General features: G+C 43.8%; 5 protein-coding genes across 7 annotated transcripts; 4 read left to right on the forward strand and 1 right to left on the reverse strand.

The window, feature by feature from the left end:
• The first annotated feature begins 2,861 nt into the window (after positions 1-2,861).
• On the forward strand, positions 2,862-5,379 carry LOC308363834 (protein THEM6-like). Its single transcript, XM_080836715.1, has 3 exons — positions 2,862-2,958; positions 4,089-4,590; positions 4,917-5,379. Coding segments are annotated over exons 1-3 (612 nt in total). The 5' UTR covers positions 2,862-2,956; the 3' UTR covers positions 5,025-5,379.
• A 688-nt stretch (positions 5,380-6,067) lies between these two features.
• LOC308363835 (protein THEM6-like) lies at positions 6,068-6,932 on the forward strand (the record flags this gene model as incomplete). The annotated part of the gene is made up of 2 exons (XM_080836716.1): positions 6,068-6,577; positions 6,825-6,932. 2 exons carry the CDS (start codon positions 6,068-6,070, stop codon positions 6,930-6,932), a joined length of 618 nt encoding a protein of 205 aa, XP_080692842.1.
• Positions 6,933-8,469: 1,537 nt separating this feature from the next.
• Positions 8,470-11,545, forward strand: ftr67 (finTRIM family, member 67). Its single transcript, XM_080836753.1, has 7 exons — positions 8,470-9,095; positions 9,228-9,323; positions 9,639-9,872; positions 10,399-10,552; positions 10,712-10,774; positions 11,021-11,119; positions 11,374-11,545. Exons 1-7 carry the CDS (start codon positions 8,505-8,507, stop codon positions 11,463-11,465), a joined length of 1,329 nt encoding a protein of 442 aa, XP_080692879.1. The 5' UTR covers positions 8,470-8,504; the 3' UTR covers positions 11,466-11,545.
• Positions 11,546-12,208: 663 nt separating this feature from the next.
• On the forward strand, positions 12,209-17,212 carry ftr87 (finTRIM family, member 87; the record flags this gene model as incomplete). Its single annotated transcript, XM_080836751.1, is given in 8 exon segments — positions 12,209-12,233; positions 12,236-12,834; positions 13,406-13,492; positions 13,655-13,888; positions 14,214-14,373; positions 14,641-14,709; positions 14,802-14,861; positions 16,671-17,212. Coding segments are annotated over 8 exon segments (1,776 nt in total).
• Positions 17,213-17,338: 126 nt separating this feature from the next.
• Positions 17,339-27,615, reverse strand: eef1da (eukaryotic translation elongation factor 1 delta a (guanine nucleotide exchange protein)). 3 transcript variants are annotated; one of them, XM_080837408.1, is made up of 11 exons: positions 27,551-27,614; positions 26,968-27,067; positions 26,598-26,654; positions 25,118-25,782; positions 24,297-24,423; positions 21,497-21,562; positions 20,252-20,342; positions 19,531-19,631; positions 18,856-19,062; positions 18,212-18,406; positions 17,339-17,461 (listed from the first exon to the last, which is right to left on the reverse strand). In XM_080837408.1, the coding sequence occupies exons 4-11, from the start codon at positions 25,765-25,767 to the stop codon at positions 17,423-17,425; spliced, it is 1,476 nt and encodes a 491-aa protein (XP_080693534.1). In that variant the 5' UTR covers positions 25,768-25,782; positions 26,598-26,654; positions 26,968-27,067; positions 27,551-27,614; the 3' UTR covers positions 17,339-17,422. The 3 variants fall into 3 exon arrangements, with proteins under 3 accessions (XP_080693534.1, XP_080693533.1, XP_080693535.1); XM_080837407.1 differs by lacking the exon at positions 26,968-27,067 and having other exon boundaries at positions 27,551-27,615; XM_080837409.1 differs by lacking the exons at positions 21,497-21,562; positions 26,968-27,067 and having other exon boundaries at positions 27,551-27,615.
• Positions 27,616-27,979: the final 364 nt, after the last annotated feature.

Raw genomic sequence — 27,979 nt, forward strand, 5'->3', positions numbered from 1 at the left:
GAGCTTAACTCATCTTTCTGATGGCTTAAGTTCCAGGGAGGATTTACCGCCCAACAAGGTCCAGACAGCAGAGGAGATTCAGGGAACAAATTCAGTCAACTTTAGAAAGAATTCCATAATTTGATCCAAGACTTGATTTCCCGGTATTTGCAAATAGACTTCTGTACCCTTTAAACCTTTGCACTTCATTATCAGTAGAAAACACAGAGTGCTTAAGTTTCCTTAACTGTGCTTACAATTATCTAGTGGCGTAACAACATTGTTGGCCCCAGTGCAACTGCAAATGTACATCCTTGCCCACCCTCAAAAGTAAAGCATGCAGCATTGCTTTCCTAGATCGGCCTCTGACAGCCTCTGGCCCATGTGCACTGCATTGCCTCTGGCGCCAGACCCAAACATGCAGACATGTCTGGGCGAATTAGGGTTCAGAAAGGAGAATTCCTCTAGGGCGCTCTTACACACACTGAATCCAACATCCCTGACTTAAAACACACAATGATATTAACAGAAAGGGGAAAACAGCAATCACTCCAATCTAGAACATTACAACTGAATTCTACAGACATCAACACTGCACTGCACACTACTGACATTAACACTGGGAGACAACAAAACGCTACACTCCTGCTACACGCCATAGTTCCCACCGGACAACACAAAGTCGGGAGTTGACACTGTCTCTGTGAGCGCTCCAGGGGCACCTCAGGCGCTTGTAGAGAGGTCGCAGGGGTGGGCCCTCAGTCTCTGTGTTTCTTTCCTCTCTCTTCTGGTGATGCAGAGGCTGATACAGAGCCAACCGGTTCGCTACGGAGGTCCCCTGTCCTCCTCTGCCCTACCAGCTGAACTCTGTAAACAGCAGCACAACAGTACATGTCCCAACCCACTGACTTGCCAGCTTTGGTGACATTCCCTTTTTTTTCTCAGGTGGTGATGCCGAAGTGGTCCACCCATACTGAGTCATGGACCAGCTGGAGGACTCGAGCACGCAGAAAGGGAGGCACCAGCAGCTGCAGGAAGTCTTGCTGAACCCCAGGAGCTTGCCAGCGTCAATACAGCAGCCTATAATGCATGGTAAAGACAGGCCACTGGGAATGCAGAGCGTTGGATATCAGGGTCCATGGCTGGGAGGGCTGTCCATGGCGGACGTTGACCCGCCCCCACCCAGGCCTGACCCGGGCGAGGACATGTTCTTAAGCCTTGTATCACCGCAAGCACTGTCAGGTGACACAGTGGTTTTGTTCAGGCTGGCTGAGCGAGCAGCTAAACTTAGCGACCACTCACTCTCTGTGCTTCACAGAGATGCCAGCACAGAAGCCTCCATGAGCGCAGCCTGGAGCTGATCAAATGCAGCCGAATGCACTCTCTGTGCTTTCCTTCCTGGGAGAGCACCACCCCGGGGCCTACGTCACTGGCGTCTGTTTCCAGGATGAATGGCAGCTGTGGATTGGGAAATGCCAGCACAGGAGCCTCCATGAGCGCAGCCTGGAGCTGGTCAAATGCAGCCATGCAGTCTTCTCACGAGGGGGTTATCGAGGTATACCACACAGCGACTCTGGGGAACACCAGCCAGGACTTTGAGGTGGCCGGTCCATTGCAGATCTCAAACAGAAGTACTCAGAGCTCCTGGCCGATGGCGAAAGTAGTCTTTGGGCATGCCTCTCACATCAGCTCCCCTCGCCAGAAGTCACTGCGGAAGTCGAGTGATCTGAACCAGCAATGTCATCGAGGGCATCATCGGTGTGGGCTAACGAAGAGGAATCTTTCGAGGTGACCTCACTGAGATGATAATCGTGCAGAAATGCCAGGAGCGGTCTTTCTTTTTCAACAGGACAGCGGGTGCTGCCCATGGGCTACTGCTGGGCTCAATGACGCCTGCCTCTACCATTTCCTGTATCTTCTGCTCTGCTGCTACCTGCTTAGGTCGGCGCTGGTCACGGAGCGCTGGCTCCCTCTGTCGCTTCTGGCTTCTACTAGTGGGCTGGTTGCCTTGGCCCCAGCACCAGGCCTTCTAATTGTTCTCCCATCGTCATGAGTGTGGTCTTCTACCAAAGTAGTGATGTCATTGAGTTGGGTGATTTCTTTGCTACTCTTGCCATGACACATTCACAGGCATAAGCATTCAAACATTGATTATAGAATAGCATTTGGTGATAACTTATACAGGCAGAGGTTTAGGACAACTCAGGGTTCACAAAGACGCTGGCTCAAAATCAATATCTCAAAATACATGTAGACATTACCAGAAAAGAGAAAACATCCACATTGGTGCATGGAACACTGGGAGACACCACATGATACACACAACAAGGATGCAACTCCCGCTACATGCAACAATATGGATGCTTGCATAACCCACATGCAAGCATAAATCGGTCCACCGGTGGATTTTAGTCAGCACCCCACTGTTGTTGTGCCACTCACTCGGTCCACAATCATCTTTAGGGTAACTGGAAATTAAGGAAATTACAAAAAATGTTAGCAATTCCTGGAATTTCTAAATCTTATCCTTGCCATTGTCTATTTCAAATATCAGCAGCTAAACAGAAGAAGTTCATACTAAAAGGCTCTCAAGGTGAAAAATGACTTGGTTAAATAAAGGGGTAAGCTCTATATAAATGTAAAGGGGTGGTGAAAATGACTGAAGTGTAATTTCACCATGCAGCGTTCAGGTTTAACCAGGATTTCGGTTTCTTTGTTCATTTTGCCACTTAGCAAGCGTCTATGTGACAAAGTTTCGAAGTCATTGTGCCAAAAGAAATCGGTATCACTTGCCTGTCTATTTCAAAAAGACCGGTTTGCTGAGGTGCTGAGGGAACCAATAGGCAGCAAGTGCGTACATTTTGCTTGACAGTACGTCACAGGAATACGGGCTCAAAAAGTTCGTCGCTCTTCATGTCCAATGTGGCTGACACATTAACTTGAGAGAGAAATAGATTAAAGCGATTCCGTGAACGTAATGTGAGTACCCCACTTTCTTTAATAAGAGCATAAGTTGAACAACTCTTGCTTGCACTTTCTATTGACTCTCTAATGACTTTGTCAGTAGTCTACAAAGTTTACAGATACTACGTTCGTATCCCCCATTGACTTCAATTGTGCCAACGTTTTGTGTAGGCCTACTACTCATTCCCATTATTAAAACACCCTCTTTGGTCGTGAAGCACTGTCGCTCTAAGGAAGTTTGACGTTTTTTTGTGCACTTAATGTCGTTTTTTATACACTTAACACGATTATCGTTAGTGGTATTTATAATGAAGGGTATAATCATTGCAAATTAAGGACTTTAAGTTGACCTTAACGTTTATATGTGGATTCATTCAAAAATGTCTTTAATGTTTTACACATTTGTTGCAGTATCGAACTAATCAACTAACGCTGTGATTGATCTTGAGAGTGTTTCAGTTGGTTTCAGCGTATTCCATACAAACCGACTAAACCTGTTAAACGCGCATTTCAACATCAGTGTCTTCTCTGCATTTGTAAATGACAGCTGGAGATTTGAGCCTGCAATACAACACTTGAGACACTGAGGAGTATTCCACAGCCTAAAACTATAGGGAATAGATCTGAGGAAGCCCCACTCTGCATCCCATGCTGTGAGTCTGTATGCTCGTTTGGGCTCCCCAGAGCTTTAGCGCAGTGCTTCAGATTAATTACTGTTTCTCGACGAATACGTTATTTCCCTTTCAAGTGCAACTAATCCACCTGAGGAGGCTGATAATACCGAAACAACCAGTCAGAGGGAAATGGGTTACATCAGTACTAGGTTACATCACCCACTCCCTAGAAAAGATCCCATTTGTGTAACTGGAGGACACCTCCTGTTTCTATGAAGAGGCTTTTGAGAGTTCTGTGATGCAGCTGCTGCTGCTGCTGTTGCATTGTGATCATTATGTGAATTATGCAATGGCATTTGGGGAAGTAAACTGTTTCTTCAGGGTGTACACAGAGCAACACAGTTCAAAAATGACACAGTGTGTAAATGTTTTGACCACCCCAGGGTCTATTTTGACCACCCCAAAGTCTTAAACGGTGGGATCTAAAACCCCTATAATTTGCACCAATAACTCCTTGTGCTGCTCTTGTAGGGACACCTTGCTGTGGGCTTTGGCAGTGCTGCTGGTTCTCTTCTCCTGTCTGGATGTGTGGTACTACCTCCGAGCAGCTGCCACGCTGATCCGAGCCTGGTTCCAGCCTCATGTGTGGGACGTGACTGGGGAGCAGACCATGGGTGGACGGGTGCTTCCTCATGACATGGACCTGTGCCACATGAACAACGCACGCTACCTGCGGGAATGCGATTTTGCTCGCCTCGCCCTGTACACGCGCAACGGAGTCTTCAAGGCCCTCCGAGCCCTTGGGGGCAGCATGGTCGTCGGGGCAACCACCATCCGCCTCAGACAGGCCCTGTGCGTGGGCAAGGCCTTCCAGCTCCGCAGCCGCATCATCACCTGGGACGACAAGGCCTTCTTCCTGGAGCAGCGCTTTGTCTCTGGGAAGGACGCCCGTGTGTCTGCTGTCATGTACTGCAAGCAGAACATCATTGGCTGTAGCCCAGACAAGATTCTGCAGTTCCTGTGCAAGAGGAAGGTCAGTGGGTAGTAGAGGGTTGAGTCGGTGAACTGCTTGCATTTATTTCTTGCCAAGGACTAAAACCACAAGGATATAGTATGATGCCTTTAGGGGTGGTGTGTAGTTTATGCTCCAAATCCTTCTGAAAACAGAATTTACTCAGAATAATAATGAAGTTCTAGGCATGCAGAACAAATATAGTTGTCATTATTTTCTGTCACAGGCTATTTTTAACAAATTCAGAAGACCAAAGACACATAAGATCAAGATACATAGAATGAACAAGAATATGTGTGATATAACAACATCATGATTCTAGTTCTGATGATATATGTGTCTTTCAGGTGGAATGCCCTGAAGTCCCAGAGGATCTCCAGCAATGGATCAACTTTATCTCTGCCAACAGCCAGGCTTTGAGGTCCGAGAGCGGGATGGACGAGAAGAGCAAGTGAGGACACGGCACCAAGTCCTTCCCAATGAACATTAAAAGACAAAAAGGTTATAGCTGCCATTATACAACAGTTAGGTCTGGTTGAATGATTTACAACATCACGGCTGTGATTAGGCCAGCAGCCTTGAGCCTCCAGCTGTGAGGTATCCTTTACCAACCCCACTCTCACTCGTGGCCTATTACTTAATTATGTGTACATGTTTACAGACAGTCTCAAAAATGTGGTGTGTAATTGTTTGTTATGCGATAAGAGGCTACAGTGCCACGCACAATGAGAGGAAATATTGTAGAAAAATGTGTAGGCCTATGCCTACAATCTGGCTGTGTGATATGCCTGCCATGTGTAAATCTGCATGTATGCCAATATGTCAGTTTCCATGATTGTTGATGTCAGAGATTCTGTATTTTTCAGAATAAAACTGAATTGAGCCTTAATGTATCAATAAATAGTGTAATTCCTTTCAGTTGCCTTACAATGCTTTACTGTTCAACTCGCGCGATATCATTTTGAGCCAATGAAATTTTCGCTAGGCCATTTCCAGGAAGTAGCGTTTCGCAGATTATTTTCATTCTGAAACCGGCTTTGTCGCCTTCTGCAGCAGTTATCTGTGAACCAGTGTCAGATCTCCGCGAGAGTGAAAACGTATGTTTAAATAACCTGTCTACCTTCTGTCAACGTGGTCTGTATTAAGTTTAATCGTATGGCATACCTCGATAACCTTCGTTTAGGATGGTCAGCGTTAGGGGTCTGACGTGTGCTACAACTAGCTAGCTAGCTGGCTAGCTATCAAGTGAACGCTGATGGCTCAAACTCACAATGCTATATGCTTAATAACAGAGATATTTAAAATATTGAGAACTTGATCTATTTGTTTATTTGCCAAATGAGAAATTTAAGTTGTGTTGTAGCTGACCCGAGCTTTTCAGTCAGTATGTGTTTGAGCCTTTGAGCTCATAGCCTTACTCTGTGTAGAGCATCTCTATGTAATAGGGTTAGTGTAAGGGTTGGTTCCTGTGTACACTGACTTTCTTTCTGTCTTCTGGATGTATCAGATGCTGCTGTGGGTACTCTCTGGTCTGCTTCTGCTGTTTGGAAGCCTGGATGTGTGGTACTTCCTGAGAGGCCTCTTGATGATTGTGACATCCTTATTCCAGAGCCCTTTAAAAGATATCACTGCTGAACACGTCATAGAAGGCAAGGTGCTCCCCCATGACATAGACTACATGGGCCACATGAATAATGCCCGATACTTGAGGGAGTGCGACTTTGCCAGGTTCTCCTATTACACCCGCAATGGGTTGTTCATGGCTGCTCGGGCCATGAAGGCCTCGATGGTGGTGGGAGCGAGCACCATCCGTTACCGTCGCTCCCTGGCCCTGGGCGAGGCCTTTGAGCTGAGGAGTCGCATCATGACCTGGGACGAAAAATCCTTTTTCCTGGAGCAGCGTTTCGTGTCCAAAAAGGATGGCTTTCTGTCAGCGGTCATGTTCTGCAGGCAGAACGTCGTCCGCAGTAGCCCTGAGAAGATCCTGGAGCACCTTTGCAAGAGGAAGGTGAGCTCAGGAGATCAAAGGTTAATGTAGTATTTCAAGTATTTGTGGTCATATAACAAAACTGAGTGAATGCTGATCTACAAAACCCCTGGATGATTGTTTGCCAAGGATGTCGATGATTAAGGTAGTCTTCTGTTTCAGTTGCATCTCTGTACATGGAATATAAACAAGAGCAGAAAACTTCAGTTGAGGACTTGGAGGAGTCTTCATTTCTTCTGTCTCAGTCTTTAATCTGTTTGTGTTTCAGGTGGAATGCCCTGATGTCCCAGAGGATCTCCAGCACTGGATAAACTTTATCTCGGCCAACAGCCAGGCGTTGAGGGCCGAGAGCGGGCTAGACGAGAAGAGCAAGTGAGATGTGGGATGAATATGTTTTAGCTGATGCTGAAACCGTGTGTGTGCACCCACCCCAGTCCATCCCATTGCATCCTCAACCATTACAGTGGACAAAAAATAACTGTGTTTCAAATTCAAATATACTCTATCTAGTAGAATTTCAAATATTATAATTACAGGATGAAGAAGAATGCAAATGAGCAAGGGAAGAAGACTACATTTCTGGAGTGATCCTAAAGGTGCAATATGTAGTTTTCCCTCTCAAAATGCTTTAAGAACTAAAGCTATGACGCCAATCATAAGGCACAGTGGAAAGTATTCCTTGATATAAAGCTTTGCATGCATCTTGTTACATGATTCCCTTTGGAATCATTTCTTAATTTTTTGAATGCAAACAACTTTCTCTTGTGTCTTTAACTGACATCATAGCTGTAGGTCTGAAAGTGGGGGTTCCTTTAGCGGCGGGAACTTCACATTGCACTTTTAATGGGATGGTGGAAGATGTGACATGATTTAAAAAAGGATCGTTTTAAGATTGACCAAAGACTCCTCAGCTCAGGGGACCAGAACAAAGAAGCTTGGGATAAAAGATGTTACTATAAATTACTGACCAGACATGCATACATTGGGATACCGCATATGATATTATGATACTTGAAATTGTTATTGTCATTGGCTTCAATTTAATGTAATTTGCACTGAGACTGAATGTAGTCATGAACAGAGTTCCATATTTATTATTAGAGATTGTTAGAGACTTGCAGCTCCTATTATGTCATTGTGAAATACAGTACTGGACTTGAAGTGCTTAATATATTTATTTTGAATTTAAGCATTTGATTGATTCACTATAAATAATCAATCCACCCTGTGCTCTGTTTTTATTTATGTAATTTATTTTCCTTGTTTTCTGTTGTGTGTTGTGAATACCTTTTTATCATTTGTAGGATACCTCCTATTGTTTGCACAGAACTGGCATGTTTATGTAGGCTACACTGTGTAGCTGTGTTCACATTGGTGAATGCCCTGGAAATTTAGCATGCTGTTGAAGATACTCTTTTGAACATGTATCATGTGTTTGTTTTGGAAAGGCATTTGATGCTATGATTTCAGGCGAGGCAATAAAATAACTTGTGAACTTGTCATTACGAAGTTTCCTTTTATACCCTCAGGAAATATCAAAGTTGAAATCCAATTTGTTTTCATACAGATGTTGTATTGTTAAATCACAGTGATTGCATGATCAGGACACTGAAATCTATAATCTAAATATCTAACTCGGAAAAACGTCACTGGTGAATTTGACATCAGGATGAAAACATGAAACAATTTCTTCCTAAATCCAGAACCTACGAGTCAATTCTGACCTCTAGTGGTTGAATGATGCCTTTGGACTCTGCATAGAAACGGCCACTCAGCTGTCATAAAAGCTCCTCCCCCAAGCTCACCTCCCCCCCTGTCAGAGACTTTCAAGCCACTCCCTCGTGTCACATGACCACTTCCTGCAAAACAAAGCTGACTCCACTCGTTCTCATGCCACAGCCTTAAATCGCCAACCACTAGAGTAGCGTTTTTATTAGATTACATAAGAATGGCACAGGCTGGCGTTTACCTTGAACACGACCAATTCAATTGTTCGATATGCCTGGATGTTCTCAAGGACCCCGTGACTATACCGTGTGGCCATAGTTATTGTAAAGGCTGTATATCGGGGTATTGGGACCAGGATGAATTTATATCTCTCTACGGCTGCCCCCAGTGCAGACAGACCTTTTCGCCCAGGCCAGTTCTGGGAAAGAACACCATGTTGGCTGATGTCGTGGAGAAACTGAATAAGACCGGGCTGCAGTCCGTTCCTTCTGACGACTCGTTAGCCGAGCCCGGAGATGTGGAGTGCGATGTATGTACAGGACGGAAAAACAAAGCTGTCAGATCCTGTTTGGTATGCCTGGCCTCCTACTGCGAGTCTCATGTCCAACCCCACTACGAGTCTCCGGCCTTCAAGAGGCACAAGCTGGTCGCACCCTTCGGCACGATACAGGAGAAGTTGTGCTCTCGCCACGACAAGCTCCTGGAGGTGTTTTGTCGCACTGATCAGCAGTGCATATGTTCTTTATGCCTTACTGACGAACACAAAGGTCATGACGCTGTGTTGGCCGCAGGAGAAATCACTGAAAAGAAGGTGAGCTGAAACTTTGTTAGAGAAGGGGGTGGGGATTTGGTAGTTTACCGTAGGGTAATACTAATGCACAAATGAATGTGGTGTAAAGTGGAAAATTACATGGGGTAATGTTTTTTTTTGCTTAATTTCCAGAGTGAGATTGGAGAAATGCAGAGGAAATCTCAGCAAGCAATTCAGGAGAGAGAGAAAGACTTGGAACAGCTGAAGCAATCAATGACTTCTGTAACAGTAAGCCCATCTGATCTTTCAACTTCACCTCTTGATCAATCAAGCCTTTGTCTTGTGATAACACATAGCACATCTTAGCTTTCCCTATACAGAGTTTAAGTTTTAGATAACTCTAAAACAAATGCTTGTCTGACTCATAACATAATTTCAGAGCCTTCAGATTCTTCTTGCTCCAGAGAGTATTTTCCTAAGTAATTTCACAGACACAGAAATGTAAACCTGGTGAATGAGTGACCTTCCAGACAGCTTTAACTGACAGCTGAGAACCACTGTTGACAGTTTAGCACCTTTTAACCCGGGGTTGTCTGTCTGCAGCTGTCCTCTCAGGCTGCTCTTGTGGAGAGCGAGCGGATATTCACAGAGCTGTCCGCCACCATCGCGAGGAGACACTCTGAGGTGAAGGAGATCATCCGAGCCCAGGAGAGGGCGGTCATGGCCCACGCCGAGGGCTACCTGAGGCAACAGGAGCAGGAGCTGAACCACCTGAGGAAGAGAGACACTGAGCTGGTCAGGCTCCTTCAGACGGACGACCATGTCAGGTTCCTTCAGGTAACACACAACAGGCCAGCATCTCATCGGGTGGGAGTGGGATTGGGGCTGCCAAATCTGGAATAGTTACAACCGTTTCAACTCAATTTTCTCCTGTTTTCCGGGGATGCATCTCAGAAATGGTCGGTGCTCGCTATTCATAAGCCAGTGTGTTCTGTTGATGATGCCTCTGTCCTAATCCATGTCTCTGCTGATTCTGACTTTACTGTAATGGGTTTGGGCCAGACCTACTACACTACCAGCTGCTATCAGGGAGGTGATTTCACCTAATCAGAAGAGTTAAGGACATCTTAATATGAGGGGAAGGAATGATACATGCTGTAAGGTAGATCTCCTGGAGGCACCTTGTGCAAGCTCAGAGCTTTCTTTCTATCCCACCCCTTTGAAACTTTTGGAGGAAGTATTGATCTTGCAGTTTACAGGCAGAGAGACTTCTCAGCAGTTCTAGTGCTTGAGGCAAAGAGCATGTATAAAAAGTTCTCCATCTATATCTGAGTCTTTTTTTTGTTTTACTTTGTCTGTCCAGAGCTGTCAGTGTCTTGGTGCACAGCCTGAGCGAGTGGAGGTGGCAACGATCAGAACAGATCCAAACTTCGGCTGCGCCATTGCTGCTGTCACAGAGTTTCAGGCACTGCTGGAAGATGTCTGCCAGGGTGGATTTTTCAACATATCTGAAAAAGGTAAACTCAGATGAAATGTAGATTACACTACAAAAATATGCACACATGCACAGGTGTGATCATTTATACACTGGCAAAGTGTAAAAAATGATGTAATGTATTTGTAGATTTATAAATGAAACTAAAATGAAATCCATTATGTTGTTTGTTTTATTACAGTGAATGCCGTTATTATTATTGAAGATCCAAAGCCTAAGGCAGACAACATGGAACAAGCACCAGGTGAGTTTGTGATAAATCACAACACAATTAAATTGGAACCTGAAAAGCTTGATATGAAATAGTGATGTTTTTTCCACGGATTCCCCTCAGTTCTCATACGTAATCCATGTTTTGAAAAAATATAAAAAGAAACTGAACCACTCATTATGGTCATTAATCCAGAACACGTTTTGAAGACTGTGAACTGGAACACAGGATAGTTGCACAGCATTGCAAGTCATTGAACTTCTCCCACTCCCTCGCCAGAAACCGCTGCACAAACACCATGCGGCCTAAGTGCCCCGGCACCAACCACATTTGGAGTTCCAGTGCCCACTTTCGGTGGTTTCGCCTTCTCAACATTCGGTAAATTATTGTCCACTACTGTCCACCTAACTGTAATTTGTCCACTTCCACTATTATCCACCTATCTGTAATATATACAATATAGCCATACAGCCCATCATAAAGTTTGTGCAGGATACTTTCTTCTTTTCTTTTTCCCTCCTTTACTGAGTATCTCTATTCCAAACCTGGTCTCTTGCTTTAGAGTATTGAACCGTAGCCCTATGTATTTATTTCAGTACTCCTTTACATTAACGTAATTTGCCTTTTCTCAGGTTCAAGGCCCTCGAGTTCCAGACTACGAGTGCAACAGAGGAGGAGACGTTGCATTGCTGCTACATATGAAAATGACGTGAAAAAGAATTGAAACATGTGAATTACCTTTCCAAATGAGCGTCAGGTATTAGTTTTTATTTCATAAAGGAAGGTGTTTAGCAGATAACATTTTTTGTGACACAAAAGTTTGTTTTTGAAGAAGGAAAAGAAAACTTTATTGTAAATAAACACATTGAGATGTGAATACAATGTGCATGTTTTTCTTTCTTACACATATAACAAATTCGTTCAAAATACGATGAGGGGTTATGAAGTTGTTTTCCCTTGAACAGTTTGTGACCCACACTGTAACCAAAATCCATTTTTATAAAGCAGTTTAAGTTTCTAAATAAGGGGTTCTCAGGTATCATACATATTTTGTGTGTGTGAGAGAGACAGGCAGACAGTGCCCTTATTTGAACAAGGTTTGAGGAGTGTCTGAAAGGGTTGGTGTAAGTACGCTTAACATACATTTAGTTTATCAACCTTTTGCCAGTAGGGAAACCACTGTCTTCAGTGCCGCTTACCCGGTTGGCAAAAACTTAAATTGTATGAAACAGTTGACACTATCTTGACATGTGTAGGACACCATGTTCTTTTTTTTCTTCTAGCCTTTGCCTCTATTTGCATGACTGGCCAATGTATGTTGATACATTTCTTCCTGTCCTACCTGTGTCTGTGCTCTATTGTGATTGGCTCCCTGTGGCTGTTTGCACTGAAACCTGATCATGACCCACCTTATCTACTGGCCACACACCCCTTTCCCATGAAAACCAGCTTTTGTCTTCCTGCCTGATGCTATCAGTGTATGTGTGCAATAAACAAGGATGGCAGCGACTAACATTTCGGTGGAAGAAGACCAGTTCTGCTGCCCGGTCTGTCTTGAAGTCCTTAAGGATCCAGTGACTACTCCCTGTGGACACAGCTACTGTATGGACTGCATCAAGTGTTACTGGGACAAGAGTGACCATAAGGGGGTGTATAGCTGCCCTCAGTGCAGGGAATCTTTCTCCCCGAGACCGGTGCTCGGCAGAAACAACATCCTCGCGGAAGTCGTAGAGAAGCTGAGGAAAGCCGGAGTCCATGCCTCTCGCATTTCCCAGACGTACGCAAACGTGCTTGAGGATGTGGAATGCGACATCTGCACCAAGAGAAAGAGCAAAGCGGTGAGGACTTGTTTGGTGTGTCTAGCCTCCTACTGTGAGAGCCACCTCAAGGTTCATCAAGAGAGCAAACGTGGTGGCAGCCACAAGGTGGTGGAGGCCATAAAACAACCGCACAGAAGGCTCTGCTCGCAGCACAGGAAGCCTCTGGAGGTGTTTTGTCAAACTGATCAAAGGTGCATCTGCTTTCAGTGTAAGGCTGAGGGACACAAAGGTCACAATGTTGTCTCTGCTAATTCGGAACGAGAAGTCAGACAGGTAAACAGCCAATTCATCTATACCATCCAATTAATTCTTCCGATACTTCAAATTAATTATACACTACTCACCTCCAAGTTTATGGCAGTGATAAAAGTGACTTTTAATTAATTTCCTATAAATTATGTTCAGTGTGTTAGTATTTGTACATAGAGCTGCTAGTCTCCCCCCAACCATTGTGTAGAAATATAGTCTTTGGGAGATCATCTGTCATTCCCCATCCATATATTCCACCATGTCCCAACAAAGACATGTCAACAAAATTAACAATGGGCTTACAACATGTTGGCCATGGGTTCTTTTTATCTTTGATGTTCAAACAACATTGCACATTGAAGAAGAGAATGCTTTTTTTCTCTCATGGTGGCACACACCCTCATCCACTGTCGCATAAACAAAATGACTACAGATGAAGGTTTTGTTAACAAATCCTGTTTGACTTGATTAAGTGCACAGACATACAGCTCAGATTTTTCCCTGTCTTATTTTGGTGCTGATAAAAACAATGAGAATGCGAATCCATTTCCATCTCTAGTAACCACTATCCCTATTAAATTAATCACTGAAACAGAAGCGACTGAAAGATGCTGGGAGGAGATCCGGACAGATGAACAGAGAGAAGGAGAAAGAAATCAGGCATGTGGTCAAATACCTAAAGGTATAAGAACCCCTTTGGTCAACTTCCATTTATAATGTTTATCATTGGCAGTGTATTATATATAGAGATTATTAAATTACATTCATCTGGACTTGTAATTTAATTCTGACGGTATAATTTAAATACATTTATAACACACCGTACTACTCAACGCCCCACCAGCAATCATCTGAGGCCGCGGGGGAAGACAGTGAGAGGATCTTCTCTAAGCTGTCCCGCACCATAGAGAGGAAGCGCTTGGAGGTGAGAGAGCTGATCAAGACCCAGGAGAGAGAGGCTGTGGCCCGGGCAGAGACCATTCTCCAGGCTCTGGACGAACACAGGACCGAGCTCAACATCAGAGACTGTCATTTGGACCGGCTGTCCCAGACAGATGACCACATCCATTTCCTCCAGGTAAATATGGGAAGGTGGGATTTAAACTGTTACAGGAACTGTTAACAATTATTAACAAATCTTTTGTGATGTAATGAGGCCTTTTTTCTAGATTGTATTTATTTCTTTGGCTCAAACTGTTTGTTAATAAAAATGTATAAAATGTGTCTTTAAAGACTATAGTTGAATGGGGAGAGGTCATTTTGTGCCAGTCTCATTCTGCACCTGGGAACACTGGCTACCACAGTATCAAGTAAAGAGCTCACCTTACAACCCCCTCCAGGGCTCTTCAGAGGACAAAAAACACCACTCTTTTGTCATGAGACCTACATATTTTTTTCAACAGAGAAGCAGATCATTAGAGGGCATCCCAGATGTAGGGGATCTCCCCAGTCTTGACATTCACCCATACTTCTCTCTGATTGCCATGAAAAAGTCACTCACTGAACTGCAGGAGCGTCTGGATGATGTATTCAAGAGAGAACTATTCACCATCTCAGATATAAGTGAGACTGCTTTTGACTGTTTTCATCAGTGGGATGGGGATGTTTTTACATACAGTGACCAGGGTACAAAACCTTTGTAGTTGATAAGGGAGCAAAAACTTGACAATCATAGAAGCCATTTTAAACTATTATATAATTCAGACATTTGGCATTATTTTAGGTCTAGAAGCATTTTTCTTTTTTTATAACCGAACGACTGACTGAACATTGAAGACAACAGTGGAATGAATGTTTAATAAAAGACGTGATTCTTAACTTTCTTTCCAGTTCAAAAAGAAGAGCGCACACTGCCTTCATCCACATCCAAACCCCAGACTTTAAGACGAGGCAAATCAGGTACAGTATGCGAGAATGCCTCTTTTCCTAAGCCCTTCCTTATTTGCCTAGCTCTGATTAATACTTTGAATGTTCTCATCTCGCCATCACAGTAGAAGATATGACCGTGCAACACACAACTCCACCCAGGACCAGAGCAGAGCTCTTGCAGTGTAAGTTCACTAGTTTGCTCACTTATACAGCCGCGGAAAAAATTAAGAGACCACTTCAAAATTATCAGTTTCTCTGGTTTTACTATTTATTGGTATGTGTTAAAGTAAAATATACATTTTTGTTTTATTCTATAACCTACTGGCAACATTCCTACCAAATTTCAAATAAAAATATTGTCATTTAGATAATTTATTTGCAGAAAAATGACAATTGGTCAAAATAGCAAAAAAGATGCAGTGTCTTCAGATCTCGAATAATGCAAAGAAAACAAGCTCGTATTCATTTTTAAACTACACAATACTAATGCTTTAACTTAGGAAGAGTTCAGAAATCAATATTTGGTGGAATAACCTTGATTTAAAATCACAACTTTCATGTGTCTTGGCATGCTCTCCACCAGTCTTTCACATTGCCGTTGGGTGACTTTATGCTACTCCTGGCACAAGAATTCAAGCAGCTCGGCTTCTTTTCATGGCTTGTGACCATCCATCTTCCTCTTGATCACATTTCAGAGTTTTTTTATGGGATTCGGGTCTCGAAATTGGGCTGGCCATGACAGGGTCCTGATCTGGTGATACTCCATCCACACCTTTACTGGCCTGGCTGTGTGGCATGGAGCATTGCCCTGCTGGAAAAAACACTTCTCAGAGTTGGGGAACATTGTCAGAGCAAAAGGAAGCAAGTTTTTCTTCCGGGACAAAGTTGTACTTTGCCTGGCTGAGGTTTGTAGAAGACCATAAGGATTGAACCAAAGCGGACTGGACGGTCTCCTAGTTCGTCTTCTCTGATGAGTCCAATTTCACAGTAGGTGCAAGACTCTGTGGCTTGTAGGCCTCTCCAGGTCTCCGTCTAACCATCAGACGACCATGTGTTGGGCAAAGCTGAAAATTGGACTCGTCAGAGAAGACGAACTAGAAGACCCTCCAGTCCGCTTTTTTCAATCCTTATGGTCTTCTACAAACCTCAGCCAGGCAAAGTACAACGTTGTCCCGGAAGAAAAACTTGCTTCCTTCCCATAAAAAAACTCTGAAATGTGATCAAGAGGAAGATGGATGGTCACAAGCCATGAAAAGAAGCCGAGCTGCTTGAATTCTTGTGCCAGGAGTAGCATAAAGTCACCCAACGGCAATGTGAAAGACTGGTGGAGAGCATGCCAAGACACATGAAAGTTGTGATTTTAAATCAAGGTTATTCCACCAAATATTGATTTCTGAACTCTTCCTAAGTTAAAGCATTAGTATTGTGTAGTTTAAAAATGAATACGAGCTTGTTTTCTTTGCATTATTCGAGATCTGAAGACACGGCATCTTTTTTGCTATTTTGACCAATTGTCATTTTTCTGCAAATAAATGATCTAAATGACAATATTTTTATTTGAAATTTGGTAGGAATGTTGCCAGTAGGTTATAGAATAAAACAAAAATGTACATTTTACTTTAACACATACCAATAAATAGTAAAACCAGAGAAACTGATAATTTTGAAGTGGTCTCTTCATTTTTTCCACGGCTGTATATCACACACAAATATTACTTATTTGAGTTTTGAAGCGCGTTTACTCAATACCCTACCTACAAGATACAGGCAGTGGACAAATATTGCACCTAAAATTTCAACTTTATTTTGATTGAAAGAGGTTACTTATAGTCCTATTAGCCTAGTTAAAACCCCTCACAAATATATTATAGCAGGTACAGAAACATTACTTTTGAATATATATATATATATATATATATAAAATGGGGATCAAGGAAATGGAACCTCACGTAAAAGAAATTCTAGAACAATCAAGTAATTTTTCTCCACAGACGGCTGTGAGGTAACTCTGGACCTGAACACTGCCAACTCCTTCCTCAGCCTGCGAGAGGGATTGAGAGAGGTGATGACGGGGAAGGAGCCTCTGAAGTATCCCGACCACCCAGAGCGCTTCACCTGCTGGGCCCAGCTGCTGTGCAGGCAGGGCCAGTGTGGACGGTGCTACTGGGAGGTGGAGTGGAAGGGCGGGGGAGGCGTCTCCATAGGGGTCGCTTACAAAAGTATCCGGCGCAACGCTGGCAGCGCCGACGGCAAGCTGGGACACAACACCAGATCCTGGAGTCTGGATTGCCTGGTCTCAGGGTGGTACTTCCAGCACAATAAAACCAGGGTGGACATACCGGTTCCGCACTCAACTAAAGTCGGGGTGTACCTGGACCACAGGGCGGGGACCCTGGCGTTCTACAGCATCTGGGAAACCGTAACCCTCCTTCACAGGGTGCAGACCACCTTCACTCACCCACTTTACCCAGGATTCTGGGTGGGACTGGGCTCCACCTTAAAGATTTGCCCTTTTTTCAACTTTGCAACCTGAGGTGAATGCACAACCTAATGTGAAGGATGTCATTCATTACGCAACCATGTGTGTCAACTACTGAAAACCTCATTCTCAGCGGAGGTCACATGTTAAATCCACAAAACACCACACACACCAAGTGTCTTCATACTGAAAGCAAAGTTTTTATTTTTTTAAACCGTTCAAACCAAAAAGCAGCGATAGCACACCACCTCTGACCGAAGAGGCTCAGATCTTGTTGAAGGCAGCAACATCCACACTCTGGACCTGAAAGAGTCAGACAAATAGATCAACTACTTAGAAGGCTTTACATACATGCCACAGAAATACTGCAAACCTACACAACTGGTTCCAGCCAGGCGTAATCTGTGCTCTCAAGAGGAAGAGCAGAATTTACATTAGGTTTTGCAAATGTAAACGTGCTTGCTTGGTACAAAGACTGTTTGTGAATCCTCAGCCTTGATTTACATATTAAGTCACGCCACATGGAGTGGACAGAGTTTTTTTTGTATTTTATTCTCATTTTGTAACATAAAAACCTTCCAAACCTTCAACATGCAGGATAATGCAGTTTATTATTCAATTATTACAGGTTGCTTATAAAAGTCCTCTTTGTGGCCATCTATTGGGCAAATAACGTCATGGCATGTTTGATAAGTGTTGAGCATCTACAAACAAAACCAGTTGCCCATTTCTTATTTTTTTTTTTTTTTTTCGGGGAAGATCAGGATAATCCTTAATTTAAAGATTTAAAATCCAGCTTTCAGACAATTTTGGAAAGTCCCAGACCAGCATTTAATCTCACTAAGTAAAAATATCCCCGAAAATATTTTTAGTATCAGATTTACTTAGAAATACCCAAGTAGTGAACAAATTCACAATTTTTTTTTTAAAAAACACCACACACAAAACACAGATTCTGTATACAACTCTAAATTAAAAAAACAAAAACATTCCTTCTACACACAAGGTTCGACCACTCATCCAAGCATAAACCATTTCAGAACAGGTACTCACGTAGTCCTCGAACTGGGTGATCTCCTCCTCCAGGAAGTCTGTGCCCACCTTGTCGTCCTCCACCACGCAGGAGATCTGCAGCTTCTTGATGCCGTAGCCCACAGGCACCAGCTTGGAGGCACCCCACAGGAGCCCGTCTGTCTGGATGGAGCGCACACACTCCTCCATCTTGGCCATGTCCGTCTCATCGTCCCACTGGGAGGCAGAGAACACACGTCAACACACAGCCAACACTTTACACAGATGTGCCAAGTTCTCACACACTCACTATCTACTGGATGTTTCAGGACAATGCGTAATATATGAATGTGAGATAATCCTCCAAGTTCAGAATCTCCAGCTTAAGGATGCTCAGCAGGCAGCCAAATGCTTTTACAGCTTTGAGAGCACAGCCCTGTTTGTTTGTGTGCCATCACATACGGAGAGAGAGACCTTTCAATACTACTGTATCTTTTTCAGTCATGCCGTTTCATACTAATGCTTAAGCCACACCATGTGAACTTCATCGGAACATGAGAAATAAAAACACAAATTATTCAACCAATTACAAACACAACGCAGTAAATAATGCACGTCATCACACAGAGATGAAATAACTGCTGTCAAGGTTTCGCAAGAGAGGGGAAGATGATGCTGCCACATACAGGCTTGACGTCGAGCAGGATGGAGGATTTGGCGATGAGCACTGGCTTCTTGGACTTCTTAGCAGAATACGCCGCTATTCTCTCCTCCTTAAGGCGCTCTGCCTCCGCATCTGCGTCCTCATCATCACTGCCGAACAGGTCCATGTCATCGTCGTCATCCTCCTCCTCTTTAACCTCGACCTTCTTGGGTGCCTGGACAACCACGGCCTGTGCAAAGTGTCAAAAGAAAAAAAAACAAAAAAAAATGCAGGTTTTTCTGAATATAATTTTCCAGTGATGTAGCTGGTATGACCGACAGGGATTGTACCATACACTAGTATGTTCCTCTGTGTGAAAGTCTGATTTAAAGGATGTGCTGTCTGCTTATCTATGAAATCTCTTACATGTCTAGACAATTTATAATATTAATAATATCAAATATTATAACACGTATTACTTTATAACCCAAATCCCTTTTTTCTTATGAATGATATTACCATTGCTGCCTGAACATCATTTGCCTGCAGTTAGTTTCCCCACACAGCGTGGTAAATGCGATGACTATTTAAAGACCCCTATTCTTTGTTTGAACCACCCACCCACATGTGGGGCTAAGGTGGAACAAGAACTCATTACTGGAGACTCAGAGACGCCAAGTTGCTGGCCTACAGGCTGTTCCTGGCCCAGGAAACTCACCGTGGCAGCTGGAGCGGAGGCAGCTGCTGCAGGCTTGGCCTTCTCCAGCACGGTGAGACGAGACTCCAGCTTAGACATCATGGTTCTCAGGTCATTCACCGCTGGACATCACGGCAGAGAGAGAGAGAGAGAAAGAGAGAGATGGTGGGAGATAAGACTCTGGCACAGAACAAGCCCCCAAAAACTGGTTTTCTGGATTTACAGTAACATTACATTGAGGTTTGGTCTTTCCTTAAACTTATGCATGCACAAGCCTTTAGTTTATACTTAAGCTAAATCCACATCATTCACAATCGAACTTATTAAATAAAAAAATTAAAATTCATTTACAAATATTCACACGCACACAAACTTTAATACTTTAGCTTTATGGCCAACATGCTTGTGATGAGGCTGGTGCCCTATACTAAACTCGTGCAAGAACCAGCAGTTTTCAAGCCAGAAACATCCAGCAAATCCACATAGACAACATACTGTGATACCATCTGAAATGTGGCACCTAATTATCTTATTGTAGAAATGGTGCCGGAAGTGAGCAACCATGGGACGACATTTTTAAACATGTCGGTGGTCAAGTTGGTACTTCCTGGGCGGAAGCAGCTACCATAGCATTGGTTATTTAAATGAATGGGGGTGTTACTTCCCCTGCAGGTCTACATAATACCTCTTTGGTGTGTAGACACACACACACACACACACACACACACACACACCAACCTACATTTGTGCAGGCTCTGGTTCTCCATCTCCAGGCTCTTCATGCGTGACACCAGGTCCGTCTGGTCTCCGCCTGCTGTGCTGCTAGCTGAGGTCTATTGACAAACAAGACCAAATTTGAGCACTCAGTAAACACACACACACCAAGAATGGATGCATGCAGGTGGGACAGATGGGTGTGTGCGATGTATGGCTGGTGACAAAGTGAGTGGGAAAAGTCAAATGGTAATGAACTGGGGGGGGGGGGGGGTGGGTTCACTCATAATGACCACAGTCTGATAGTAATACAGAGTGACATGCAAGACTCGACATGTGGTACCAATAACACCATGCTTCAGTGGCAGTGGCCTATTTGGAATGAAGAGAAAAAAATAAATAAAAAAATAAATAAAATGAGTAGTGTCTTTGATCCAGTAGATAAACAAATAAATAAATGAACAAACATGCTTAAAAATCAGTTACGTAATCACTTACACGCTTACTCTTACTCTTAGAGCGGGACTCAAGATTGCATAGAAGAGAGTACACAACAGTAAATATTTGATGTCTAAGTCACAACACATTGGGCCTCTTACAAGAACATTTGGGGTCGTTTTTACTCTAGTTCGGATGAATGTTGCATTCAGCCATTACTGACCCCGACAGTGTCAGATCTAGTGCAGCAGGAAAAACTAATACAGCCAAAAAACATAAACTGCTTTTGCACTGATTCAGCGTGACTCAAAACCAGTCTGAACTCACAGACCTGACCCGCAGAAAAGCCCAAACCCAGGAAATATCCAAAAGCTAAAAGTGGCTTTCAAACTTCAATCAGCCAGCAGACATCTGAACAAATCTGACTAGTTCTGGTATGAGGCTCAATGTTTCAGGTTATCACTTCTCCAACACAGACAAACACGTTCATTAATCAGTGCATCCCTTTCTGTGCAAACAGTATACATGAAACACACCCGTGAGAAGCACACTGATCTCAGTATGATTATAAAAAGGTTTCCAAATCTTGGCTCCAATTTCTCCCATAACCACTTGAGGGAGAGCATGCAGTCTGTGGTCCACTACACAGGGCCAACAGTGCCTTAGTCACACAGCAGCACAGGGGTGCAATGGAGCGGTGAACGGCACGCCTTCGGGTCACAAGTTGACACACACACACACACACACACGTGCAGTAGCAGCCCTCCTCCTCTTCCTTCGCCTCCATCACTCGGACAGACAGCCGGTGAGAAGGGGGTGGGCGGGTGGGACTTACGGTCCGAGGGCGGCGCTGCTTTTGGGGACGAGGCTGCCCCTTGCCTGGCTGCAGTGCTGTCTTCAGCTACGGTTCATTTACACAAAACCATTTAACAGGACACATTTACTGGGATGACAAGACATGAGACCTACTATGGAAAAGGGGTGTAGATGTACAGATGTAAGGGGAGCTGAGGAAAGGTCAGGATTAATGAGGATGGATGCATCACCTAAATCATTTAAAATATTCAACATTTGTTACTGGCCAGTTTTTAAAATTGCAGGTCAATAGATGTAACAGTCAAAACCTTGATAAAGTGTGATGTATGCCAGCTACACACACAGTCCTCTTACGCTCAACACATGCAGAAAGCATGAGCACAGAGACAGAACAAAACAAAACAGACCTCCAAACACGTTACATAACATTACACACATAGATAGTCAGACATTACAGACATGCATAATATTATATAGTAGGGCCATGCAACCACAGTGGGAGGTCCTTAATGGATCTCCACAGTGTAGATGAGTACCCTTCTCTAGTCATGCTATGGTTCATTTGAAGCCAAAAAGACACTTCCAGATGCAAGGTCCACTCCTGCACTCTACCCTGGCAGGAAAGCACTGGCATGTGTGTGTGTGAGAGAGAGATCAAAAGAGGAAAATTATTATGAGAGCTATATTTCATCCCTCTCTCCTCAGACACACACACACAATATATAGCAGGATGGTCAACTGATGGTGCCAGATACTGGAGATAATCCTGACCATCAATTTCTGCTTTGCTGAACTGAAAATAATTCGTGGCAACTAATTTTTTTTTTTAACCAGCGCTGGAGCGCTTCTTCAGAGTAAAACATAGGGCAGGGTCGTTATATGTTGATCAGTTAAAAAAGGCAACAATTGATTGATTATGGTTCAAGTATGGTTATGGTTATGGTTGAATGTAACAGCAAGAAACTGAAACATATTTTAACACAGAACCTCATAATAAAGGCCTGGTCAAGTGGAATCATCTTTGCTACAGTATAGAATAACATCAAAGCAGATGCGGTGACCATTAGCAAATATCAAACAGTTGCCAGAAGAATCAATCATATTGCATGGAAGATCCTGTAAGGATGAGATGCCATGTTCTTGGCATGTTCCCTTTAACATGAGTTGGCTCTGCCTTGCATCTGTTAGCACCTTTGGCCTTGGAACCAGACAGGGGCATTGCAGTTTAAGAAGTGTTAGCAGTGTTAGACTTATAAAAGGGGATACGGTGAACTATTGATTACCATAATTTAGTCAAATTGCAGTTATCTATAGAAATGATTAAAATTGTTAAAACTGTACCCATATTGGGTATAAAGCAGGGGAGAGAAGTTTTTTTTCTTTTCTCTAAAAGTTGTATTTTCAATCCAACACGCAGGACAGGAGACGTAACGAGGGATTGGACATCCAGTCATGAGGTTATGCTATTGGGCTTTACTGACTGGAGGGGGGTGGGGGTGGGGAGGTCTAGAGCAATTATCTGACTCGAGTTAGACATTCCTGGGCTGCGGCATTAAAACACAACAGGGAAGGAAGTCTCAACACTGCTGTTTTAAGTATTCAAATCCATTCAGGAAGGATTTCAACACAAAAATTAAAAAAAGATAAAGAATTAAACTTAGCCTAAGAGAACGTACACGTCTGATAAGGGAGATTCTTTTTTGACTGTCTATGAAGGGAACAGTACTCACTCCGGCTAGGGATTTCTGGATATTCTGGCGGGCTTTAGCAATGTCCTGCAGGATGGCACTAGCTTCTCTCTCCTGAAGCTGAGAGGAGGGGGAGGGAGGGAGTACAGTGGAGAGGGGAGGAGGGAGGGGGCAGAGATGGGGGGGGGGGTGGGGTCAAACAGGCAGGCAGAGCCAGATAGAAAGAGAGGGCCGGCAAACAAATGTACACATACACACACACACACACACACACAAACAAACAAACAAACATACACACACACACACACATACATACACACACACACACACACACACACACAAACATACATACACACACACGTACACTAAAAGAGAGAACAAGAGGTGAGAAGCTTTTCTTGCCTATTTCAACTGATATGCTGGCATTACTAGAAAGCAAAGAGAAAGAAGAGAGAGGAGGCGGAGACTGGGGGCATACTGCATAAGGCTCCATAGCCTCTAACGGTCTTAAGTCCTGAACTCGCATCCTAACTTACCATAACATCTGACAACACAGCAATACCATACCCCAACTCTAGCAGGGGTAGAACACCCTTAAGGGCTTTTGTAGTTGTATTACAGACCACTCTAACAAGTGTTTATAGCCTCTCTTTCCATAATGTCTGGACTATGTCAGTTCAACTCCAGGGTTCTCAGTTCTGCTCCTAAGAGCCACGCTACTCTATGTACCGTTCTTCCCACCCTGGCTGAAGACACACCTGATGGCAGTGAAATAATCATGCTCCTGGTTAGCCAAGTCACCTGACCAGCTGAAGGGTTCAGTTAGGTATGCAGAGCAAGGAAAGCTGGAAACACCTAGCACATTGAGGGTCCATCGGACTGGCAACCACTACAGTCACTGATTTTTGGATAAAAGTGGTGTTAATACTTGGAGTAGTCACCCCTCACAACAACCAACAGCAAGTACTTCCTTACAGAAAGCCCAACACATTCATACGTCTATTTTGCGTAAAGTGTGTTCAGTAGGAAGCTAGTAATGAAGCAGACACATGGCTCCTCTCCCTTTTGGCGAAGAGAAGAGCTAAGGCATGCAGGACGGTGCGGAACGTAGGAGGGGGGCAGGAGTCGTACCGGCTGTGGGGGGTGGGTGATGCCGTTCATGCCCTCGTAGAAGCGCCGCTCAGCCTCATCATACCTGGGCTTATCGAACCAGATACTGTCCTGCGTCAGGCACTGGATTCCACTCATGGTGACGGTGCTGGAGAGAGGGACAGAAAGAAGGAAAAAGAGAAAGAGAAAAATTGAGTGCTGAGTTCAATGCAAACCATCACTGGCCTTGAATGAAATACAGCAATGGACTCTAGTTACACAATATACAAGCACTAAAGAGATGCAGAACACAGATATGCATTCAGGTAAATTCCCTAAATACAAAAAAGCTCACTTAATTAGCTACACACAAACAGTCTAATAAAATGTGGGTTTGAAAATAAAAGTAATTAACGGACAGGGTGTCCATGTTTGTAAAGGAAAAAAAACAAAAACATTACACCACACAACCATGGCCAAACGGAAGGACATCACAGATTAGATCAACCGGTATGGCTCTACTGATAACATCTCTATGTGTAGCCATCTATACTTGGCAAAAGAGACCGCTTCAAATCTGTATTGCAACATTAACAGTGTAATCTACCAGCATCTTTATTTTCATTTTGAACTTTATTAAGTTCAATGGTATGGTAGGTCTTAAACATCTCTTTTATTGACACTGCACCAATCTTTTGCCTTAAACTACTACAAGTTACAACAAATAAGGAGATAAAAAAAGTGACAAATATTGATTAGACAAACTTATTCACAACAATTGGGCATCACAGCAAAAAAGTTAAAAAACAAAACAAAAAAATCCAAACAGAAATAGTCTCTCCATGCGCAGTGGTGTGGCGTACTTTGCAGGGTTCCTTTGAGGAGAGCGTGCGGTCTCAGAGTAGCCTCTTCTTCGGCCTTTTCGACCCGCCCCTCCTGCTTCAGACTCCAGAGACTGCTTCGGCGCCGAAGACGAGCGGTAGTACACGCGTGCCATGGGCTGGCGGCCCCGGGTGCTATGGTTACCGCCTCCATAGCCACCCTGGTGGTAGTACCCCTCCTCTTGGTTGCCACGGTGCTGCATGGCACTAGAGCTGTAGGTGGTGGCATCGGCACCAGCAGCAACATTCCGTCTGGACCGGAAAACCAGGGCCCGGGGCGTGCGCTCTCTTGGGGATGAGGGCATCGGGGGGGACCGGGACAGCCCTGTCTGCTGGGTGCGGTCAGCCTGCTCATACAGACTCCGGTTCACCCACACACCAGCTGAGGGTGACGAGGGGCTGAAGGGGGCTGCCTCAGCCCTCAGACCGGCGCTCTCTGGCTCCGCCGCAGCCTGACTCTCTGAGTGGGTGCGCCGCCGGCGCCCAACGTGCAGGTCGTCTCCATTCAGTTTGGGACCGGAGAACGTGGGGCCATTTCCTGGCCGAAATCCTCTACCTCTGGGCCCATTGCTGCCACTGCTACCGCCCCTCTGCCAAAAATCGGGCCGGGGCAAGTCCCTCTGAGCGCACATCTGGTGTTTGCGGTGCTACAAAACAGTAGGTGAGGCGAGGGGGGAGAGAGACAAGTGGAGGAGCAAGATGTAGGAGCATCTAGCAAATAAGTCTGGTGTTCGGGTTAGTCACTACATAACCAAGATGACCACAAGAGAATATGTTAAGGCTATGAAGCAGAACAGCCAAGGGATCAGGTGAAGTTAGGCTTCGCCCTGGCCAGGCAAGACAGGACAGGAGAATGATGCAAGTTCCCACACAGCTTAGAGTCATTGGTTTCAAAAGTAAAACTTATTTCATCCTTCATCAATCCCAAAGCATGACATTCCAAATAAAAGAAAAGAAAGAAAAGTAAAGCAAAACAAGGCACCATAACTGACATGCAAAGTCAGACACAGAACATATTACATTCAATAAGACATCACACTCCAATAATTATTTAAAAAGACATTATCTAGGTATATCCTAAGAACAGTTTATAATCCTAAAAATCACAGCATGTTAATATAATTTAAACCAAGGAAATGTATTACATTACAAGTCAAGAACACCAGAACCTGGATTAGTCTTTTTCCAATTTCCTCTCGTTTCAAAAAGGAGTTCACACACAAGGTTCGTAGCAAGCGAAAACGATGCAGAAACAGACATTGAACTCTTAAATCAAGCAATACACATGAATAAGCGACGGGGCCAAACAAATATCACTGTAAATCTCAAGACAGACAGAGCCAGTCCAGCTAACCAAAATACATGAAACACATTTCACACTTAATGTTGAGAGCTATCGAATTCTTACAACAGGCCTGATGCAATCACCATCACCAAAACATCACCATTGTTCATCACTAACCTTTCAAGGTATACAGTGACAATGATGCAGACAAGGTGCTTTGCGGTCTCCCCTTAACTTTAAATAATGGGGGGGGGGGGGGGGGGGGGGGGCACACACAAAACAAAGAAACATATGGTTGAAGAGGGAAAACAGATCAAAGACAAGAGGATTGGGAAATAAAACCAATATTATGTGTTGATTGTGATCACGTCAACAGATATTAGCAACAGATCCGATATCAGTAATGACAGAACCGCAGCCTGCCAAACATTACACGGGAACTGTTTAAAGCTTTTATCTGAGAATACAAATATATAATCAGGCTTTCTAATGGTGTTGCAGTAGATATTTGCGGTAAATGCTGACGTAAGGTTAAACTGTGAAGTACTTCAAATGGTGTCAGTAACGTTATTTCGTTGCGCTTTGATTTCCCAGTAACGTTGCTTTTCTTGTTCAACCAGAAGCCGGGCGAAGCCAAAATTCACAACCTGTAATATTTAAACCGAAAGGGTAAATAAGGGTAAATAAGTGAAATTATTACAACTCAATCTGTCAAATGTACCCACAACAGATTGTATTTGATGACACGACGCGGTTGTCCGAAATGCTAGCTAACATTGACAGAGAACCAAGCTAGCTAGTTGAAAGTGAACTGCTAATAGCCATTGATTTAGATTTATTTCGTATGCTCGGTTAACGAAGTTTGTTGGGGGCAATTTGGCCCTAACTTTTAGACATCCGTGCAACTATTTAACGTTACAAGCCGAGAGGCTAATTTGTAGGTAGCTAGCTGACATTAAGGGCACTAGCATAGCTTGACTGAAGTTATGGACTGACGCTATTGAAAGTGTTGCTTCTCGGCCACGTGGCGCTGGAACAGTGACACAGAACGAGACACACATTTTACATTAGAAAAATATAGACAAATGTTTCCCACTCGCCATGAAAAAGATACGTCTCTTTTCACTCACTTCTTAAATTAGGACTTTAAAGGCCGGTGTTCTGAGGGCAACCTCACGATAGCACTTGCTGGTTCGAAAGAGACAGACCGTAGCGAGTCGGGCACAGTTATTTAGAGGGAAGGGGTGATCAGATTGATATATTATCCGTATTCGCCTATAATTATTTTAGATTCGTGTTGAATATATTTAATGTATGAATATTAACATATTTAGGTGGCGTCTCCGCCCAAACTTAATGAGACATTGTAATTATTAAGAAAATCGTCCTAGTTGAAATGGTACGCTCCATTTTACACATCTCGAGACATTTGTGGAACTAGAAAACCCTCCCATCCGTCCAGGAGGCCAATCATTGGATACACCCAATTGAGTTTATTTTCATAAAACGTATAGGCTGAATGATTTCAGTTTCTTGCTAAATTTAGTCTTAGCTCAAAC

This window comes from Sprattus sprattus, assembly GCF_963457725.1.
Source record: "Sprattus sprattus genome assembly, chromosome: 4".
Classification (NCBI taxonomy): Eukaryota; Metazoa; Chordata; class Actinopteri; order Clupeiformes; family Clupeidae; genus Sprattus; species Sprattus sprattus.